Source organism: Opisthocomus hoazin, chromosome 2, assembly GCF_030867145.1.
Source record: "Opisthocomus hoazin isolate bOpiHoa1 chromosome 2, bOpiHoa1.hap1, whole genome shotgun sequence".
NCBI lineage: Eukaryota > Metazoa > Chordata > Aves > Opisthocomiformes > Opisthocomidae > Opisthocomus > Opisthocomus hoazin.
In genome coordinates, this window is record NC_134415.1 from 32,160,981 (window position 1) to 32,184,376 (window position 23,396).

The 23,396-nt window shown below is 39.0% G+C and overlaps 1 protein-coding gene across 1 annotated transcript in view; it reads left to right on the top strand.

The window, feature by feature from the left end:
- Positions 1–23,396, top strand: part of DNAH14 (dynein axonemal heavy chain 14) — a 50,655-nt gene that overhangs the window by 21,811 nt on the left and 5,448 nt on the right. Inside the window, exons 3-11 of the mRNA XM_075444330.1 lie at positions 5,468–5,622; positions 6,697–6,853; positions 9,525–9,746; positions 13,327–13,494; positions 15,171–15,283; positions 16,754–16,965; positions 19,470–19,604; positions 20,853–21,046; positions 22,235–22,399. Of these exons, the coding sequence (XP_075300445.1) occupies positions 9,744–9,746; positions 13,327–13,494; positions 15,171–15,283; positions 16,754–16,965; positions 19,470–19,604; positions 20,853–21,046; positions 22,235–22,399 (990 nt within the window). The 5' untranslated portion in view covers positions 5,468–5,622; positions 6,697–6,853; positions 9,525–9,743. The remainder of the gene's footprint in view (positions 1–5,467; positions 5,623–6,696; positions 6,854–9,524; positions 9,747–13,326; positions 13,495–15,170; positions 15,284–16,753; positions 16,966–19,469; positions 19,605–20,852; positions 21,047–22,234; positions 22,400–23,396) is intronic.

Genomic DNA, 23,396 nt, shown 5'->3' on the forward strand with positions numbered 1-23,396 from the left:
TTCTTGCCCTTTTTGAAGATTGGAGTGACATTGGCCTTTCTCCAGTCCTCCTTCCAGTGGAAGAAAAGAAGGTTATCAGGAGTAGTCAGCATGGATTCACCAAAGGGAAATCATGCCTGACCAATCTGATAGCTTTCTACGATGACACTGATAAGAATTTGTTATGGTCTGTGAGAAGTATAGTGGGTTCACAGATGTCTAAAATATTTTGTGGATTTCATACAATACATTCTGCTCTTAACTACAAAGGCTTCTTTAAGCAAATATGACCTTTCATCTTAGCATTCATTGATACATGACAACGCAGTGGCCCTGAAGAGCATTTCACACTTCTGCTACTTCTCTGCATGTTCATGTTCATATTTTAATTGGCACTGGACTGCACTGAGGTATCAATTTCAGTTGACTAAAACCAATTTATGTATGAGATGTTAGTACAAAAGTCTGTATTAATTCAATTAATGTGGAGTTTGCATACCTAGTCTTCCTAAAACACTTTGTTATATCTTGCATTTGATTTTAAAGAAAAGTATGATATTGCACCACTTTAACCTTCTTTGATGAAAACTAGTTGCATAGTTGTAGTAATGTGTCATCCTTTTTATGAGTTGAAAGTCCTTCTTTAAAAAGGTGAATACAACAATAAAATAGAGGGAATTAAATATATTTATTAAAATAACTGTATTCAAAAAGGATGAGATTTTGGATGGGAGACCTACCATTTTCAGCAAATAATAACAGTAAATGACAAAATTAGGTACAACTTAATTTCAATTACATCTCTATTTAACTTCAATTTCAACTCAGTCATGTCTTCTGCAATCTTGTTGTATTAGCACTGTAGCTTCGCTAAAATCTGTCCTGGTCAAGTCCAGAAAACTTACTCTTCTATCTTTAACACCAGTAAGACACTCATCCTTCTTGGCTTAACTTAATGTAGAAACAGTTTTTTCAGACCCAGTCTTTTTTCAGCATTATAGTTCATCACCTTTCATGTACATTTTGCTCTTTCTGGTTTATATTGTTGGAGGCTGAAGTGATAGTCCTCAGACACTGGAGAAATATTTATTGCAGAGTGCATGTAATGTAGCCAGAATGAAGAGTTCACATATTCACATGATTGCAGAGAAATGAACGCTGTTATTCTGCTGAACTGACAGTTGTTAATAATTCAAGACAGCAACAGTTGAAAAGTAACTGTATAGCAATTACACCAAGCAGGTTCTCCTAATAAAGCAAAATGGAAGTAATTTCACTACTGAGTCAAAATGAGGACTAACTTTGCATGAAACTAGCCCTGTAGTACCTCTGGGTTACCCAGAGCATTTCCTTTTTACTCTCCACATACAAGTCTGAATAAAGTATGTGGGACCAGACAGTTGATATGGCACTTCTGGGCAAATAACCACTGCACAGGAACAGATAATTCTGTAGCAATGGTTTCCTTGCGTTCTGAGACACTGAGCACAGTACATCGTGGTTGGTTTGCAAAGTAGGCAAATAACTCACAGTATGTCAGAGCAAGCTGTGTAATAGGTAAAGGGCAGAGAAAACACCTCCCATTGTGTTTGACGTCGTATGTGTGTGAAGCCATGCAGTGGGTGAGGGACAAAGCAATTCCACATAATGAAGCTCCTCTCCCACTGGCTATTTGGAACCTGATGCTGCAGAGGTCTTGGTTGTGTATTTTGTCTGGACAAACCTGAAAGGAAAGCAATGGCTTATGAGTTAGTTTTTGCTATTCTGAATTGCTTAAGAAGTGCAACTGCCAAGGAAAAACTTTCTAGCTGCTTTGTTTTGAGCAAGCATATACACACATGCTGCCTAGATACTTCATGATTAATTAATGTTTTGTGAGTCTGAGACTCCTTAATTAGACTAACAATTTGAAATTGCATTCAACAATACAGGATGCAATTTATATCAGAAATGCCCGTAGTCATTATTAAGAATGTAAAAGAGATTACCTAGATGTGATTTATCTAAAATACTTTCAGCAGAAGAAATTAAATAAACACTCGGTGTTCCTGTGAGGTGAGAAAAGTGAGTCCCTGATCACTCTCGCACTGTCTGATTTTATGCAAAACTGGTCTGTCGTGCTAATTCAAGGATTACTTCTTGCTATTTAACCTCCCCTTCCTTGTCCTCCACATGGTTTCAAATGATTAAATCCTCTAACAGCATACCTGTAATATTAGTGAGAACGTATCTCAGATTTCGACATAGAAATAACTGCATCTCAGGTAGTGACCTCTGTATACACTTACTGAACCTTCCAGAGGAAGCACCTGTAAAACTATCTATCTAACAAATATTTACTCCATACATTAATCATAATTAGGTTTTGGGTTTTTTTTAAACAGGTTATGTTATGTGATTAAGGGCTCATCTCCATGACACAGCAAAGGATAGAAGCACCATGGCAGATGGGGGAAGCCCCAAAAACTCAGGGGGTTACTGCCTGGGGATATGGGACATGTTATGGGATGTGGGGGAAGAGCATTTGGGGATTGTACAAGACCTATGATGGGTTGTTTAAAAGAGGAATGAAAGATAGGGAAAGGGAAAAAAGCTCTGCGGAGAGGGACCTGGGTGTCCTGGTGGACGACAGGTTAACTATGAGCCAGCAGTGTGCCCTGGCTGCCAAGAAGGCCAATGGGATCCTGGGGTGCATCAAGAAGAGTGTGGCCAGCAGGACAAGGGAGGTTCTCCTTCCCCTCTACACTACCCTGGTGAGGCCTCATCTGGAGTACTGTGTCCAGTTCTGGGCTCCCCAGTTCAAGAAGGATGAAGAGCTACTGGAGAGAGTCCAGCGGAGGGCTACAAGGATGGTGAGGGGACTGGAGCATCTCCACTACGAGGAGAGGTTGAGGGAACTGGGCTTGTTCAGCCTGAAGAAGAGAAGGCTGCGAGGGGACCTTATAAATGCCTACAAATATCTGAAGGGTGGGTGTCAGGAGGATGGGGCCAAGCTCTTTTCAGTGGTGCCCAGTGACAGGACAAGGGGTAATGGGCACAAACTGAGGCACAGGAAGTTCCATCTGAACATGAGGAGGAACTTCTTCTCTCTGAGGGTGACGGAGCACTGGAACAGGCTGCCCAGGGAGGTTGTGGAGTCTCCTTCTCTGGAGATATTCAAGACCTGCCTGGACAAGGTCCTGTGCAGCCTGCTGTAGGTGACCCTGCTTCGGCGGGGGGGTTGGACTAGATGACCCACAGAGGTCCCTTCCAACCCCTACTATTCTGTGATTCTGTGATTCTGTGAAGGATCGAGGTGGTTTGAGGAGGGCCAAGTATGAGAAAAGAGAAGGATAAGGGGATAAAAGAGGACAGCCATATGTAAGCAGGGCTGGTCAGCATGCTCATCTGACTGCCCCACGTGCCTCATCAGTGCAGTCTGCCCCGTCTTCTCGTTAAAATCCATTTCTGACTCTCGTCCTGAGTGAGGGGACTCTCTGTTCTGCGTGTGTGTGTGTGTGTATGTGTGTAGGTTGAAGTGCCAGCAACTGGGGTAGGGACCGTGGGTCACAGCAGGGGCCATGTATCTTTGTGTCCGCAATGGGAGGGATGGGGATCTGTGCCCATCGTCTGGGTGCGTATGTCAGGGTGTGATCACTAGCAACTACCAAGTAGGACCAGTGGCAAGCAGGATAAGAGGCTTAGGGGCCAGGTATCGAGGTGGCTGTAAGTCTGAGTCAGATACTGGAGAGATGAATGTCACAAGGCACCTACTGGAGGGACCAGGAGGTCCTGGGCAGCTACAAGTGAAGCTGTGGGGTCTGGGCCTGACTAAGACCAGTTTGCATGTCCATCTCTGTGTATGAGGCAACTGGAGATGAGAGGATCCAAGGGCAAGCTACTGGGGCCATGATGTACATGTATGTGTAAAATCTCCACCAGTTCCCAGAGAGGGAACAGGATGAGGCCATTCGTACCATCTGTGTGTATGTTAGTGTTTCTGTCTGCAGTAACGTGGGTGTTATCCTCTACTAGCAAGAGAGAAGAGCAGTTTCTGGTATTTCCTGGTTACCGTAAGGTGAGCTTTCCTATACATCAGGTACATTGAGTACTGGGGGTGAGAGGGAGCAGTGCTGAAGCAAATATGTGGATAAATAAAAGCAAGATACCGTGTTTGTTCTGGGCCACAATTAAACCATCTCAGAGTACCTGTAAAAAAAATGTTACTTTTTCTGTATCTTTCCTCGGGTTTATCTGTAAATATTGTTACATATGTTCAGCTGTTATTTGAATAACATTCTGTTGTTTGATGTTTTGATTCCCTCTGTAGTTGGTGTCCAGAGAGAGATTTCTTACTGGGCACTCCCTATCTAACGTAAGCTCAGCTGCAGTTAGGCACACGCAAAGGATGCAGCTCCTCAGGTTCAGCAGAAGGGTATGCAAAACGCACAGCTCGTGGGGGGCTACGCTGCTGCAATGCAGTCCTTCATGTATCTCCGCTTCTCTCCTTCAAAATGGGACTTGTGCTCCGAAGAATGTGTGATCTAATGCTCTTCTGCTGACTGAATACAGATGATGCCCTGACATGATTACAGTTAATGGAAATACAACACAGTGCTTAGGCTTTGTTTCTTTAAGAACAAGCTACCATGTTTACAAAGTGGGTTTATATAAGATTCAGTGAGGAGTTTCATTTCAGAAATGCAGGATTAGTTTCAATGACTAGCTTGTAAAAACTAATGTGATATTTCCTGAGAAATCTGGAAGTTTCAAAAGTTTCTTTTGATTGAGAGTTAAAATCAGTCTACTGGAATTTTGTGTGCAGCTTCATCAGTTTTATTTTACTGGATGCACAATCGAAAAAAACTTTCATTAAACAGTTTATTACAGTTACTATAATCCTGCATTATCATCATCATTATTAATACCAAACAACTTCTTCATGTTCCCTTAGATCATTTCCTTTTCTTATGTGGATAATCTATGCCAACAACAGTGATGTTTTTACTGTATTGTGAATACACAGTTTTCTCTATGAATATAAAAATTATTCATAATACTGCTTTCAGCTTGGATCTTCCAGCCCAGAGAAATGAGAACATTGATGGGCATGAATAATCAATCAGTGGTATATATATTTGACAGCTCAATATTTTTTCAGCAATCTTCTGATGGAAGTGAGAAAAAATTCTGTATGCGTGTGTGTATTTATGCATTAATGGATGACAGTTTTAATTATTATTTAATATTTCTATTTAAGGCACCAGACATTTAATCGTCTGATTGCCCAGACTCTTCCTCAGTATTCCGTCAAGTTTATGAATAACCTGTAATGACAGATGGCAAAGGGCATTTCCTGATAGTTAATGACTGACTGGAATTGCTGAGGGATAGAGGCAAATAGCTGCAGAACCATCTGTAGGAAAAGCACAATACTGACTTCTCAGGATAAAATCTTTGGCTAACAACTCACTAAATTTTCCTTTTTTCCTAATCGTATCTTTCCTAGGTTTGGTCTTTCAGAACCTCTTGGACTATTATGGAATGAAAGCTGTATACTTTCAGACCAGTTAGCCAAATATGCTGCTTTTAGCATTTTGCACCAATAGAGAATAATGGAAGCCATTGTAAGCTGTGGATCAACAACATTTTGCCGACATATTGGTAAAATACTGTTCTGTGAAGAATTTCAAAGTGTTGTATGGAACACATTCATTGTCTTACAACAAAATAGCAAGAGCTGGGCCACGTACCTCACTGCATATTTGTTGCCAGTGTGTGCTTCTCTCTATTGGCTTCTTCAAAGATTAGAACATAAAACAATTTAGTGGAGTCTAACATCAGTAGCTTGACTAGCAGATTACTGTGAAGCTATGCCTTTAGAGAAGATAAAATTCACCTTTCTTCTTTAATAATACTGTTTGAAGGATCTTCTTTGACTGCCTTTATTAGGTTCTAGACTAGCCTTGCAGAACGTGAGAAATTCAGCCTCAGTTCAGTCTGCAGAGCTGACACATATCAGCCTTTGTTAATTCATCTTCAATGAAATTCAGAAGATAAAATGAATCCTGCAGAAGGCAAGGTCGTGCACAGCCTTGTCAGTTTACTTTAAAAGAAATGGGAGTTTCTGCCTTTTAGGGCAAAAACTCAGCTCTCAGAAGGTGGAAAATTTCAATATATAACAGTAAGTGGTGTTTATTTGAAAATCATAGGGATTCGGTCTACATGGCTTGTTTTCTTTTTTTCTTTTTGTTAATAAGAGTTGCCATTTTAAGTGGTAATTGTTGCTGACCTCTGTAACATGTTTAGGCTGCCTCCCAGTTCCCAGCAGGATGTGGTCTGCCAGCTGAGCTGACCATAAGGTTGACAATTAAGGCCAATTCTGAGGGCATTTTCTGTGCCGTTGGTACCTGCAAACTAAGAAAGGAACCATAAATGAGCTTCACACTGACATAGTGAAATTTGATTAAAGCATAAATAAAGGAATAATAAAGTATTTATTTCATATGAAAAACAGTACAGAACAGTACCACCAATGTTTCATGACGACAACAATGATTGTTTATCAGGGAACAGTCTGATCTGTAGTCTTGTCAGTTCTGATGCAGTATGTTTAGGGTTTTGTTCACAAGTTTCCATATCTCTACCACACATTGTTATTACTTTTGTTTTATATCATATCATTTAAGTATATAATCCTGTTCCTTAACCTTTTTGTTCTTCTCTTGAAACTCACAGGTTTTCTCAACAGCAGGGCTAAATACATACCCAAAAAGTTTTGGAGGCAGATACAACAGCAGCTGGACTGCTGAGGCTTTCATGCTTCCCAGTGTGATACGGGGGAAGCCCGCACCGTGACGGAGTAGGGAAGATGAGTGTTCTCACCATCAGCTAGGTAACTATTTTGCTCATAGGTGCATAAGTTACAAGCTAGTTATGAACTGGGGAACTTGTGAGTTAGAAAGCTCATGAATTAAGTGGTGAATTCATGTGCAAAGGGGATTGAGTCCTTGTTCGCTGTGTTTGTTTTCTTTCCTAGTGAGCTCATGAAGTAAGGTTTAATTTACAGAGTATACTGTCCTGCAAATTTGAGACATCCAAACAGACCATGACGTTCTGTGCTTGAAGTCTTTTCTGTGGAGAGAAAATACTTCATTTTGCTGTGAAACAGAGAATCTGTTGGAGCACAATCTGTATGTCACATCCATGGCGCAGTCAAGTTAATGCAGTCTGGTCAGTGTCACTGTAATTAAGGCAAAAGCGATTCAGCGTGTAGTACCAGGCTGCACTCATGATAGTAAAAGAACCGCTCAAAAAAAACCAAAGCCAGAGAACCCGACACTCTGCTGGCACTATGTCTTGTATGTGAAGACTCAGTATGCTGTGAAGGTAAACGGGAGCAGTTGTGCAGCAGAGATACCCACGGGGCATTTGAGCTGGCTTGGCTAGGAGAGCCGCAGAGGCTGCAGGGAAACACTGGCTTCCACTATTTTTTACTGAAAATCAGTGGACACTTTTTATTGCTCATACCTCTGCAAAAACCACTCACAGAGGCTTCTTCAGGAAATCTCTTCTTCACTGGATCCTGCCTGAATGTCAGAAGGCTTGCGCCACAGAAGTTCGGCAATACACTTGCATAGTCTTTGCTGTTTAGGGCTGTACTTAGGTACTTCATCACCACTCTAAACAAGGTGAGATACAGCTTTTTCTTTGGAGGGGGTACTGGTTTTGCTGCAAAATACATTTGATTCTAGCTTCTTCATTTTATACAAGTGAGTAAATTTTTCCTGTATCAGTTCCTATACTAGCTGGCTCGTAACTGCAAATAGGTTTCTTCTGAGTCTGTAGGTATTTATCCATGTTAATGTTGGGATTCCCAACAGAGTGGGAACTTCATGTGTTACAAATATTCCTTCACATGACTACAATACAAAAAATTCAGTGAAAATCTGCAGGATTCCGGTTGATCTAGCTGCTTTGCTGATTAGTGTGTTCTATTTATTTTTGGTTATATACACTGAATGCACTATTTAAAGATTTTAAGATTTTTATTTAAATATATTTGAACTTATGAATGATACTGGAAAAACATGGTTCCTCTTAACATTCCCCAGCCATCGCTGAATGCTCTCAGACTAGTTTTGTAATGTTTTAGGGTCAAAGTTCTTTTAGAAATGTTACTTTATATCCCCTAATGAAATACAGTGCTTGCTTTAGCAACTTTAGCAAAATTTGTCAGCATGTGTCCATTTTATTTTTGTTTGCTTTATTTGGTTAGGAGCATGTTATCCTTCAATCAGTTTTGCAGTAATGTTATTTATCTCAGCATAAAATTCCCACACGAAGAGAAATCACCCTACACAAATGTACAAAACAATGTGTCAATACAATCATATGCAACAAAAAAGGGTAAAACACTGGACGTTAATTTCAAAGCCACATAGAATGTTTCTGGTTACAAGATTCGTACAAGATATTAACCAGATTCATGCAATTATTTAAGCCAGCAAGCATAATCAGAACCGCTTTTCAAATTGCATCCAGATTCATAGTAGCACTTGGAAAAGAATGCTTTATCCTTGGTTGAAAAGTGAACATTTGTCACCTGAACCTGTCCTAGAATAATAGGGTAGTATTGAAAGTCTCAGTTCTCAGGAGTCATCCTTTCTAAACCTCTCATAAACCACAAACATTTATAAAGAGAAAAATCTGCAGATACAAAGTAAGCCATAAATTTTAATGGCTGAAAAATAATACCTTTTTTTCAGCATTTCTGTTTTCTGTATTCTTATAACTGCTTGATGTTAACTAAAAGTAGCTTCAATATGAGCTTTGTGTGAAAATCTCCTGTGCATAAGTGGAAAACCAGAGGAGTTTCCTGCAAGTAATTGTTGTATCTCTTGAGATTCCATTTCCTCAGTATGACATTGTTACTGATTGACCAAGCCAGACTTATTCCTATTAATGTGTTTGAAAAAAATGATATTTTATTTGAGTATAAGCATTTCAGGTTAACAAATGAAGGATTAGTCACCATTTACATCTTTAGGGGAAGCCATGTATGGTGAAATGAAGTATGGGCAAGTTAGTCCTGAGCAGTCTTTTATTCTCCTGTTCACACTTCTGATAGTCTGGCAGTTCAGTTAAAATATCCTTAAATTTCTTAAAGGATACTTTGTTCTTTTAGGCATGGAATAATGTTACAAATAATGAGAAACAAGTTGAAGGATGTAATCTGTATACGCTGGGAGCTCAGGAAAACTTAGAAGCAGACTGATTTCAAGATACAGAAACACTAAATAGTTTCACCTTTAAAAAGTCCCCTTGGGTGGATCTAATAAGTATTTGCCTCACTGATTTGTTCTTCAACTTCCTGCAGCTTAAAGCATCTCTCCGTGACACGGAGCGATACTACAGAAATTTTTGAGAGAGGTTAATTGAACTCCTTTACTACTGGCTTTACTCAACATTACCACAGAACAGTTTTCACCAAAAATTGGATGGTTTTCACCAAAAATTAAACGGTTTACACCAAAAATTAACCTCACTTCATGTCTCCATTGCAGGGTTTCATTGCTGCAGTGACTGCTTTCCGGTCAGAGGTTGGTACATATGAGCCAAGGCCGTGTGGTACAGCCCACCCAAGGAGAGCCGTGAGCCCTCAGCACCCCTGACAGCCCCCCCCAGTGACCACCCCCAACGGCCCCCCAACAGCCGCCGCTGTGGCCTGGAGCCCTGCCCAGTTCCTACCTGCTGGCTTCCAGGCCAGGTCAGCGGCCGTGGAGATGGTGAGTGGAGCCGGGGTGCTCTGGCTGCTTTTTTGTTGCGGGAAGAAAGCTTGTGCGATTGATCCCTAAATGCAGAAATACTAAAGCTGTTGTCTGTAGTGGAAAAGTAGGTCTTGTCTTTGGTCATGGCTTAGATTAGGTTATCTTTTCACCTTTCCTGTGTTTAGAGGGGGCTCCAATACATTGAGGGGGCTGGAAACAAGTTGACCATGCCCATTAAGGTCACTGAACCCTGCAGGACAGTAAGAAAGCAAAACTGACCCTGAAGAGGCTAAGGTTGTGTGAGACTACAGGCAATAAAATAAATTACTGGTTGAGGGTTACTAAATCTGTGTAACATCTGATTCAAGGGGTGTCTAAGGGCTGATTGTTGCCAACATTGCTGTATGAATATCCTAGTGCTTGTGGGCTGTCTTTGAGCTTGTGTTCCTGGTGTTTGTTAGAAAAAGCCAAGCAATTAAAAAAGATCCGTTTTGTTTCTTGAAAGTATATTGTAGGTCAGCTGTCAGAAGCCATTAAATAGTGTCTTACAACTGCTGAGGAAGAAGATAGCACTCATATGTCTTGGATATCCTGTCCCTCTTCATTGCAGCACCAAACGTGTAGGTTTTCATTTACACTTACGCTTAAATTTTGACATGCATATACTAAGGTATCTACAGTACAGGTAGAGACTATTAACAAATCATATGTTTTTTAAGCAGATATGTGTTTTATTAGTTTCTCAACATTTTTTGCTGGCAATTGAAAAGATCAGTATTTCCATTGACCGTCACCTGGGTTTAAGACCTGGGTTTAAGTCCTTATATTATTTGATCAGCGGAGTCATTAATAAATTATTGATTATTTTCAATACTTTGACTGATAAATTATGATCCTTGTGCTAAAAGAAAAGGCAATTTAATTTTTTTTTTCTGTTCAGGTAAAACGAATGATGTCTTCAATCTTCTTCAGTTTTCTGCTATCTTGCTATGCTCTAAAAGTTAATGACCTGTGGATCATGGTCCTCCCCCCTGTTTTCCCCAGTGGAGTTACACCTCAAGCTTTTACAGGAGGAGCTTGGGGGTGCAGCTGGAAGGGGGTCTGTCCAGACCAGTAACAGCAGATTCTTAGAAAAGACATGAGATATTGCTGTTAGAGGTATTAATTACTTCTGCATGGCTATTGCTAGTATAGCTACTTCTCTATCAAAAAATGCTTTGCCTATATAGCATTATTAGTGTATATGCCACATCGAGGCATGATTGCAGTCGTTTTGGATCTAGCTGTTATGGGTAAAGAGTTTATTACTACTCATTTGGAGCTTACCACTTCCACAGGTGAGCTAACTTTGCCTGTGAACTGCCCTGATCAATTCTCATGCACAATTAGGCTTTGCATTGGTTTGAACCGTCTGTTCGGCACTAAAAAATTGAGGAACATGCAGGTGATGTCTGGAAGTGTATTGATTATGGGAATATTAGCTAATACTTCAGTGATAAGAAATGGTAAGGAAACAGCAGCACTTTGTAGTCTGGGGGTGTGAATGGATGTCCCAGATCTAGTAGTAGTGGTTTGAAGGGATTATTGTAACCATTTGTTTGCAGCTGCCTCAGCTAATTCTCACAGCACTGCCCTGCTGAAACTGTTCTACACTGCTAGAAACTTAGCTTATAAAGCAGTTCTACAAGAAGGGGGAAAGGGCCACTTCTCAACACGATGCTTGTATGTTGTCAAAAAAAGTAGTGTTACTAGATGTTCAGAAATAGACTAAACTTCCACATAAATATTAGATCAGGATTCAGCAAACCTCTTCAGCACATGATGAAATTTAAGGTATGTTCATGCTTTACCATCCTGCTCTTCATGTTTAATCCAATGAGCATAGTGACCTGCTGCTGCTGCGGATGTAGCTAGATCTGAAGAAGATTGTGTGGTTTCAGAAGAGATCTCAGCCACTGGGATAAGACACATTCCTTCCACCATTTCAAAATTTTAAGATCAACAGAGTGACCTTGGCCCTGATGCACAGGGCTACTTGTGGATCCTAAAGAAACGGGAGAAGAAAACTGAGCTCAAGGGATCAGCTACACTTGCAGCATCATAAAATTAAGTTCTGCTGTTGAGTTGCCTTAACTCCCACTGGAATGAGCAAGCCTGTCTCATTGACTTGTTAGACTGAGTTTCAAAATCCCAGACAAAAGGCACTGTTGCCAATGATTAAGCCTCTTGCAATCTGAATGTGAAGCAAGGCAAAATCTTTATCTCTTTCTATTTTACCTATATATACAGTTCCTCTTAAGTAATATACAGTAGCTACTAACACTTCAAGAGGCATTTATTCTTCTATGATGTACTACGTTTAAATCACTGAAAATGCAATATGTGACTCAATTTCAATGATGCTTCTTGAATTTAAATATTTGGCCTAAATAGTTCATAAGGTTTATAATGGAATGCAAATAAAGCATCTTCTAGACAGCGGCTGCTGGGACATCAGTCACTTTTCTGGTGGGAAATGAGAATTTAATTCTGGGAGATATGGGCTGTAAGCTAATAACATATGAAATGAAGATAATCAAGGAACTGTGTCTCCTGTCAGACTACTTTCTCCTATTACGTATCGATCTCTTGCCCATCACAAAGGCCAAGTCTGTGGAAGGAGGGAGCTGCTTTTCCTTGACCGTTGTAAGCATATGTCAAGACAGAGCAGTATTTACCAGTGGTGAATACAGAACAGGCTGGTTTTATGCAGTGAACTAGCATATGTTGAGCCAGATCCTAGCCCTAGTTTTACAGATGCCGATCTGCAGTAATCTGTTTTGATCTAAATTTGATTTTATACATACATATTTGCGGTTCATAATCAACTGTTGCAAATCAGCTTCTGGAGATAGAGACACCAGTTAGAGTTTGTAATACTTCATAGTTTTAGCACGTTATGCATTATCATGTCTGGGCTTTGATGAGGCTGATTCTGAAGCATGTAGGGAAATGGAGAAGGGGGACCTAACTGGAAAACTAAGCTAATACGGTATCTGAGTAAGACTTGCAAGTCAGGAATGAAGACCTCTGCTCTGTCCTGGTTTTGAATGCTTTTTTTACTTTGCGTTAGAAGGTACAATGGTCTTTTTGAACTGGATTTTTTTAGATTACTGTTTTTGGCCAGATTCAGCATTTTAAAAAATCCTCGGAATATCTTTTCAGACTCTTTAAAATGTCTGTGTATACTGTATATAGTATACGACTCTCAAAAATTCAGAAATTCTATTTTTTTTCTCGTAGAGGTCCTTGTAAAAATGTATGTTCTTTTTTATCTAAGTTATGATTAATGCAGTAAATATGCTTGCCTTTATAGTTCTACATTATTCATTTTTCAAGGCAAATAATTGTTTGATTTGCCACTTAGTGTACAATAAACTGTTTTTAATTTGTCAACTGTGTGAACTTTCAGTTCCAGCACTGCAGAAGCAAATATCCAAACACCACTTGATTTCTCATAAGGCATGCAGATCTTCTCAAGTACAAAGTTCACTTTGAGGGCATAGTGGGGAGACAGTCATTGCTGCGAATTTAATACAAGATGTTTTCTTACTGCTAGGATGAAGAATACCTGCCCCAGATGGATGAGCGAAACAAAATGCTGAAAAAAATGTTAGTCTCTCGTCTCTGGTTTGAACCAGAGAGGACAGAGGTACTGCTTATGGTAAAAGGCAGGTATATTGCGTGTGAACCGGCTGACAGCAGTGAAGAAGACAACAGTGAACTGGTGAGCATGTGCATGTTTTTCAACTAGACTATCTGTTCATATTTTAATTGCAGTGAATATGCTCCTAGCTATAGTCTCACTGTACTAGCATTCTGACTTCGAGTTAACTGTTACAATTATATAGTCTTGAACTGAGTTAAATACAAAAACATGTACGTTCCTGAATCCTTTCTAAATCTGGGTGCCCAAAAGCCCAAAATTAGATGTTTAAAAATTCTGGCCAGTTGCTGCTAATCCCAGAGTCAGGATTAGCACGTGCACTCCTAAATTGAAGCCAGCGCTGCTGCGTGTGCACCTCTGGACTGAGCTCTGGGCCTGGGTAGCTGTGGCTGTTGAAAGTGTAGCGCTGCTGAGCTGCCAGAGGTGTCTTAAGAGTGGTCCAAAACTGAAATATAAACAAACTTATAGGCAAATGTACGGGCTTGTAGAGACTCTCTGGGAGTTTGCAACAGTGTTAATATCAAAGTAATTTTTGCACAACTGCATTTGTTTGCCAGTGCAGCTTTGGAGATACTGGGATGTTTTGTAAGGCTGAAAAAACTGATGTTAACCTAATGTGCAGACAGGCATCCTTTGTTTGGACAGCCTTGGTATACATGCAGTATTTTTACATACAGCAATTTTTTTTTTTTCAAATCTGGCTTCTGCCTGGGAAAATGTTGTATGAATACATGTGGCTTACATGGTTAATGCCTGTGCAGTTGTGGGGGCTAAAATCTTCCCCCTAGGAACCCTGTAAGGAAAACTTCAGAGGCTGCCATTTATCTTGAGGCATTTTCCTGGAGGGACAATCTGATACTGAGTAACAATTCAAATACAGGAATTTAGAAAAAAAGTGTTTTTACTTAAAACCCTACTGCAGTCCTGCCATTGTTGGTGGAAGCTCCGTAATTTGTTATAACCCGCTACTCTCTGTCTTTCCAAAGCAGAGGACAATGGAGGGTCTCACATGACTTCACTGCTTTTACCAAATATGCTACAGTAGGAGTTAGCCTTCATCAACTAAAATATCTTCTCGTAACAGTAAACTGTAGCTCTGAAATATGAAACAGATGTATTATATTCCAATTTCCATTATCTTTGCTTTTTGTTATCCAGTGTAAACTGTGTATTCTCATCATTCATATAAGGTACCAAAATTCTGTTTTATGATGATAATTTGAATAACAAAAATCAGGCCTCTACATTTTATATCTGTGAATTCCTTACTCTCTCTATAAAGCCATGTATATTAATCTAATTTACATGATTAATGGAAGTATTTTCATTTAGTTAGTGTTTGGCTCAAGTGTCCTGAAAAACAAGGATTTTGTTGTTCTAAATTTAAAATATATTTTTCTGAAGGTTTGTAACTATTTCAGGCTTAGGTTGATGGCAACAGGAGAAAGCAATTTTATACTCTATGTGAAAATACTGGACAGTAATGTTAGTGCTCTGAGCACCACTATTTTTAAGTCTTTTATCATGATTCTTTTTACAAGTCAGTTCTCATGCACATAAAATGCTGCATATCTTAACACAGAAAATTTCTGTAGTGAAAGATAAGGTAAGTTCTCGGTTTGAAAGTGTTTCCCATAGCTGTTAAATAAAAGCCTTCTTTGATTTTTTAAGTTTATAATATATGACCACTCACGGAATAGTTATTGAAATAAAATATTTCTGTCCTTTGTTCCCAGTTATCCTCATCAGAGAAGACATACCCTGCTCTTCACACAGCATTTTATAGAGCAAGCACAGAAAGGAAACACAATGCAACAACAAAAGAGGAAGATGTGTGTTTTGAAAATGTGTATGTGAAATTATATTTCTTTATGATAATTTTTTATTCTCTGCTACTTAAGATTTGAAACAGCAATGGATGCCTTCTACTGAATTATTTGACTGCTTCCCTGCAAATTCTGTGAAGCTTGGATTGACACTCCAGCATAAACTTCGTAATTTTTGCCCATTGCAATGAAGTCTGTCTCCTTTATGTCACTGACAATTTGGGGAAGTGCTAGTGAAGTCATTGCAAATGGAATACAGTCTAGTCAAAGGGGAATTATATTAACCTGGGCAAATGTATTCCTATGTACTGTGTTGCTTTCACCTGTATAAAAGAAGACAAGTATTAGTATTTTTCAAAATTAATGATGGAATGTAATGACTGAGTTGATTTAATTGCTTAATGTTTGTTGTCTTGAAGTGAAACTAAAGGAGTGTTCATGTTGCTCTCAAAGCAAGAACCTTTGAACTGGCATGACAAGGTGAAAGGATGAAGTATACTTGCCATGAACTGAAGGTTCAGAAAAATTGCTGTAGTGGGATCAGTGACGTCCAGGATTCTGTCTCTAACATTAGCAGGAGTAGAGGCTGTTTGTGGAGACCACACAAACCTGCCTGACTACCTTCTGCTGTCCATTTCACTTGTACTCCCTTAGCATCCATAATTATTGGATTATGAATGTTTGGGGCGATAGCTCTGCTATGTATCTGCTTATGAACCCACTGACTTTGAACTTGTCTTCTCCCTTTTTGAACCTCCTCATATACCTCATAGACATATAACCTCAGATACTTGTGGCAGGAAGCTCTAGAAGTTTGTAATCCCCAGTCTTCTAGCACCGTTCATATCAGTACATATTGCACATGTATTTTTCAGAGTTCTCTAGCTTAACCCTGAATTACTTTTTCGTGCATATTGAACTTATTTGAGAGATTTTCAGATTAGTCTACAAATCTAAGAATGAACTTGAAAAAAAAAAACCCTGACAAATCCTGTATTACGGTATTCTTATTTTTTATGCTTTCTCTAGGAAAGAATTGAATTTTGAAAATATAAATTATTACAGTCTTTCTACTTTCACAGTAGATACCACACTGCTGGAATTACTAAGAATGAGAACAAATTATACTATTGATTTTTTAAAGTATTATTTTCATAGTTGTGTTTCCCAGACCTTAAACTTAGTTTAATCTTGAAGCTCTCTTACCTTTGAGGCTACTGAAAATAATGATCAGGTTCTATGTAATACCACTTCTGATGCCTATAGTGTCAGAGCACAAGAGTTAGGGGTGTAATTTTTTTTTATTTCTTTCCCCATGCTCACTCTATATTTTATTCATCATTAATAAAGTTCTTATTCTGTGACATAGCACAGCTGTATCTTAGCCACAAGTGAAAACCATTATACAGGTTGTATTTTACTTGATGGTTGTGTTTTGCCCATATGACTGAATCTTCAGTTTTTTTCTAATTGGGTATATTGTTCAATTTTAGGCTCTCACGGATACATAAGGAGGGAAGAGAAGAAACTGTTTGTGAGCCTACTACCGTGCCAGAGCAGGAGACAATGACTTTAAACAGGAGCATAACAAAAACAGTGTCCTTAGTGTCAAAGAATGAGAACTTGAAAAAGACATTTCCCACAACTTCTGCTTGCAAAGGAATTCAACATGGTTTTGGCACATCATCTTCTTCTCTTGTATATGGTAAAATACCTAAAATGACAGAAAGTGTAGGAATAAAAGATAAGGCTTTCTTTCCTCATCATTGTAACAATTCTTTTCCAAGTACTTGTAAATATACAGTGTCCTCCAGTGCATTTCTAACAAAGAATACTGTAAGTCACGAGCACTCCAGTTTTTACTTCAAGTGTGATCTGATCTTGTATTTTCTGGTTTTCTACTGAAAACAGCGGTTTTACTGAGCTTCTAGTATTTGGTGAGATACAATATTGCAGTGGGCAGTTGTGGCATACGCTCTGTCCTTCTCTCTGAAGCCTTTAGAAGAGAATGCTCTTCTTTCTCTGGGCATTACAGGGGATGTGAACAACACTTTCTTTGTAGGTGGTGAATACATAAAAAGACTCCTGCAAAATTTCACATCTTAAAAAAAGAAAAAATGGAATAGTGGCGGAGTAACACTGACTTTAATTCAGTATACCAACTGCAAAGTGCATAAGAGTATGTGTTTATTGTGGTTTTAAAAAGTTAGTTATCCATACTTCTTTTCTGTGCAGATTTACCTATTCAAAGTTTCTTTAAGTGAGAAGGCTGTGTAATGATTCCTGAATATGCTTTTTCTAACAGAAGTTAATGAAAATTAAATATATGATTGTCTTTCCTGTTGTCCTCCAACCAACTTGGGTTTCTTTGAAGCGAGATCATCTCTCTAAAATACAAAATCATATTTCATGGAAGTTGTATGTATGGGAAAATGAAACTACTCACAAAGACCTGGTGGCCTTGTGATCACAGTTTTTGCTCTGTGAAAGTCATTGCAAGTTTCATACTGATTTCAATGGGTCAAAATTCAAGCAAGTCTGCAAGCTGGAGTTCATTTATGTTGGTAATTTTTGGACTAAGCTTTGAGTGTCAGTACTGGGCCCAGTCTTGTTTAACTTCTTCATCAACGACCTGGATGAAGAGTTAGAATGTACCCTCAGCAAGTTTGCTGACGACACCAAACTGGGAGGTGTGGTAGATACACCAGAAGGCTGTGCTGCCATTCAGCGTGACCTGGATAGGCTGGAAAGCTGGGCAGAGAGGAACCTGATGAGGTTCAACAAGGGCAAGTGCAGGTTCCTGCACCTGGGGAGGAACAACCCCATGCACCAGTACAGGCTTGGGGTGGACCTGCTGGAGAGCAGCTCTGCGGAGAGGGACCTGGGTGTCCTGGTGGACGACAGGTTAACCATGAGCCAGCAGTGTGCCCTGGCTGCCAAGAAAGCCAATGGGATCCTGGGGTGCATCAAGAAGAGTTTGGCCAGCAGGACGAGGGAGGTTCTCCTTCCCCTCTACACTGCCCTAGTGAGGCCTCATCTGGAGTACTGTGTCCAGTTCTGGGCTCCCCAGTTCAAGAAAGATGAAGAGCTACTGGAGAGAGTCCAGCGGAGGGCTACAAGGATGGTGAGGGGACTGGAGCATCTGCCCTACGAGGAGAGGTTGAGGGAACTGGGCTTGTTCAGCCTGAAGAAGAGAAGGCTGCGAGGGGACCTTATAAATGCCTACAAATATCTGAAGGGTGGGCGTCAGGAGGATGGGGCCAAGCTCTTTTCAGTGGTGCCCAGTGACAGGACAAGGGGCAATGGGCACAAACTGAGGCACAGGAAGTTCCGTCTGAACATGAGGAAGAACTTCTTCCCTCTGAGGGTGACGGAGCACTGGAACAGGCTGCTCAGGGAGGTTGTGGAGTCTCCTTCTCTGGAGATATTCAAGACCCGCCTGGACAAGATCCTGTGCAGCCTGCTGTAGGTGACCCTGCTTCGGCAGGGGAGTTGGACTAGATGACCCACAGAGGTCCCTTCCAACCCCTACTATTCTGTGATTCTGTGATTCTGTGATTCTGTGAGTGAATCTTGCAGAAAACATTTTTGAATGAATTGTGTCCTGTAGGTCTTCAGCTCATTAAAAATAAATATTGAGAAACTATGCCTTGTTAAACAAGGCACTGAAGTGTAGGGTTGTGCTGGATCTGGCTGGCATGGAGTTAACTTTCTTCGAAGTAGTCCATATGGTGCTGTGCTTTATATTTTTGGCTAGAACAGTGTTGATAAAGCACCGACATTTTGGCTATTGCTGAGCAGTGCTGCATTCATGGGGTCCAGGCTTTCTCTTTTTCAGAATAGATGAAAAGGTTTTCTAGTGACAAACAGGGCCAAACAAATGACAAAAGTCAAAGTCAATGTTATCCTCTTTACCTCATGGGATACACAGGAAACAAGTATTACGTATCTTATCCAACCATACTGGCATAATTGATGTCAAGTGATGACCTGAATACAAGTTTTAACCTATTGTCGACAAAAAGAAACAGCATCATGTGTGTGTGTTGAAGTGTCTCTCTCTATACAAATATTAAAACATCAGAATGCATGTGGGGAAGCAGAAGTTGCACAACTGTAAACTTGTAGGAAGGTTAAATTAAATTAGAAAAATATTGTGCATAGTGATCTGTTTTAAATGACTAATCCTTTTTAATGTGTCGGTTGCAGATAATATTAGAAAGACTGAAACGCAAACAGCTGTTTTGGAACCAAGTTGCCATAAAAAGATTTGTGAGCAACCAAATGTTGAAAGATCTTCTAAAAAGCCCTTGAGAACCAAAGTTCATTCTTATGATAGAACAGGTACCTAAGTTATAGCATCGGGGGGAAGACCATGCTTTAGTTATGCCTGTATAACTAGTGTATTTACTTCAGATTTACATTGATATGATGGAGAATATACTCAACTGCTACTGTCTTTCCTCATCCCTTTCCTGCCTTTAGAGTAAGAGTGTATGTGGAGGGGAGAGCTGATACAGCTGGAAATGAGAAAGGGCTGTCATTTCAAATCTTATTTCAAAGGCTAACAACTTTATCCTCTGTAGTCCCCTTCTGATGGTTTGCTTTTTTATACCTGATCTCAGAGCGGAATTTACTTTCAGCCAGCATTTGAATTCCTGTTTTAAGGTTGTTTATATTTTATAGTTAGCCACAGTAAGTTTTCTTTTAATTAGAAAATCTATAAAGAGCAGTCATGTTTTCCTACCTATCTTTGAGGATTAGTGTGGGGAAAAATAGATTTTGATCATTATTTCTCCATTAAAAATATCTGTCGCTGAGTCTGAAAACTGTGACGGAGCGATAGCACAATTGGATTCTATTTTGTTTTTCTTATTTTGCAAACTTTTTTTGTAAACTGTTTTCTATGCACATTGTAATAGGGATTAAAAACCATGGGAAGAATATTTTTAATGCTTTCCAGGACTTCCCAAATTGTTTTCAGTAGTGTTATGGAATATTTTATTTGACTAGAGTGTTCTCCTATACAAGACTAGATTGCTGTGATTTCTAAAGGGGTAGTATGTTTCCATGTAAAAAGGAATTTTTTTTAAATGTTAGTAAGAAAAGTATTATTGTTATTCTTTCATTTTCAATATTCTTTCTGTTTAGCTGGGATTCTGCTCTGCCTTCAGAAGCCTTTTCTCATTCTTTCAGTCTTTTTAGCATTTGAGAAGGCCTTTGGCATGTAAATATATTTTTCTACAGAGTGCTTTGAATTTTGCTGTGTAAATTACACCAAAGATCAGTGTAAAATCATCAGAAGTTGAAATTACTTTGAAGTCAATTGAGAAACAGTTCTTCAGTTGCAGGAAAACACACTTGGAATATATGATGCCTTTTTTTTTTTTTGAGGAAGACTTTCTAAGACATGTTTTCAGTGTCTTCCAAGTTGGTCTGAATAACATTAGACCAATCCTCCACACTTGTTAAGGCTTATGCAACGAAACTAAAGAATGAATGGCTGGCTGGCTTGTGCAATGAATCTAAAGATTTTATGTTTCACGGAAAAAAAGTAACTTTCTTTTTTCTTTTCTTTTCTCAATGTACCAGAACCAATTGATGATGATGTTATAATGCATATTTTGAGGCTTCGAGGCAAACTTGGCTGGCAAACCAAGTTACCATCATGTGAATTACTAGCTAGAGAGGCTGATGTGTCCAGACTTCAGAAGTTCACACTTATGATGACTTTTACTTTCCCTTCTCCACATCCTGTGCAATTATACATTCTAGAAATGATGTTGGTTATAAATGTTAAATACTTATTTCCTGGAAGCTTGTGCCTTTTAAAAAGGATGGATCTGTTCTTAGAATCAAGAAAATGTTTAAAGAGAATAAACTATTAGGATTCTAATTAGCAGGATTGAATTCTAATTCTTAAAAATAGAATTGGAAGCCAAATTACATTTTGTAATGGTCAGAGCCATAGCAGAGTTCTGAGAGGAGACGGTACCTAGAATTATTCTGGGAGGAGAATAGTTGTGGCTAGAATTATTCATTCCATCTCTGGGTGCACAGCGATCACTTGAATTTAGTACTTAGCCAGTGCTCCCCACAGTTGAGCTATTCTAGCACTAAGTAGAATCGCAGTCACATCTGTCCTGATCAGACATGCCAAGCAGGAGGCCAGCATTTGCTGCGAGTAGTACTGGGCAGTCTGCTCTTGATGTAGCCAAATGGGACGCTGCCTGTGTTCTCTTACTAGTTTGGTGCATTCAATGACAGGCAGATACATATCTGGTTTAATTATAATTTTGCATACACATTTTTTCATGAACATCAAAAAATAGGCAATACAGCAAAAAAAAAATCAGCATTTTTTCAATGTGCACAATGTTGTGAAATATTTTGGATACACAATAAAAATAAAATCTGTGTTATATTTTATCCCTTGGGACTTTTGATTTCAGATATGGCTGCAAAATTTTTAAGAAGCGTTACAGTTGTTCACAAAACTAAAATTTCTTCCAGCTATAATGATGCATTTTTAAAACAACTAGATACCACTGATATCTACAGTCTTTAACTGTGACATGGTTGCTACTTAAGAGCCTTCTCGTGGTTTTTAAGCTTGACAATGCTTACCACTTTTTATAGATGGGGAAGCTTAACTCCTAAAAAGTTTCTTCAAGTTTGGATAAAATTTTGGAACACTAAAAGGATTATATCAGACTTTTCTCAACAAGAAACAGTAATATTGAAGTAGCTGCTGGTGGAACTGAAAAATAATTATTTAGAGTGGAAATAATAGAATATAAAAATGTGATGATATTAGAATAACTTTCTAGTTAATTCAGTGTTATTATTAAGCTTGTTATAAGAATGTTTGGATACTTCATTTATCTTTTCATAGTAAAATATATAGATATATAACTTGAAATCATGAAAAACAAATTATTTACCTACATATAAACAATTTTCTCTTTTGACAGAAACCTTTACTGCTAAAAGATAGTGGGGAATATATATATTGTCTTCAACGGAACAGGGACAACCTTACAGCTCCCTACAACCCATACGATTTACAGGCTGTCTCTACGAATACAGCTATGCAAAGCAAAGAATATTGGACTGTTACAGCTTCATTTGTGTCTAAGGTAACATATCATACAGCGCACAGAGCAACATGAACCCAGAGATTTCCACAGGAAGAACACTTTTCTTTCCACTTATTATCATGTTGCATTCCTGTTGCAATTATTTTACCTTCTTTGCTTAAGAGCTTACTGGTCCCTCCTAAAGACAAGTCCTCCACTGGCTTTGAGCTGAACATAGCTCATCCTTTTGCTCAGGCATGTGTTTAGATCTTGAGCCATGGTATCCAGTTTGAACTTTAGCATGATAGGTGTATCAGAAGATGGGTAAATTAAAACTTGGCACCCTACTAATCCACTAACTATCTGCATGTCTGGAGGTAGTAATGCACGACAGGGAATACGCTCCCATCCTGCATGTTCTGATCTCAGACAAGGGCATACCCTCTGCTGATAGCTGTGCATGGCAGTTTGTGACATTTATAACTTACCTTCACTTTTTCTGTTCTTTAACTCTGCATTGTAAATAGGGAATCCCTTAGTGACTTGTTGATTAGTCTTTCTTTAGTCTTGACAGCATTTTCTTTTTAAAAAATAAAAGACCAAAGTTTATTCTCTAACTCAGAATGACATCTTGTGACTGGTTTAAGCCTGTGTGACGCTGCTGAGAGACTGGCTCTGAGCCACCCTCTCCATTGCATTGCCACTGGTGATTTCACGGACAGTATATTAGATTGTCCCACTAATTTAGCTGAAAATGAATGAAAATACTTTATATGTGTGTTTATCTGCTTGTCAGGTTAATTTTCATTCAGATTAGAGAACTAATCCATCTCACCAGGAGCAAAGAGTACTGATATTTCTGAAAGAAGCACTAAAAATAATACCTTTTAAGAATATGAGCACCATATTGCATGATGTTTCATCCATTCTTAAATGTCTTTGAAGACAACTCCTCTTTGAAGCCCTTTTTCTCTTTAGCATCAGTAAATTTCAGAACTACTGTGACACTAAACTTGCATGGAAGAAGTGATAATTGCATGATTTTACATAATTGGAT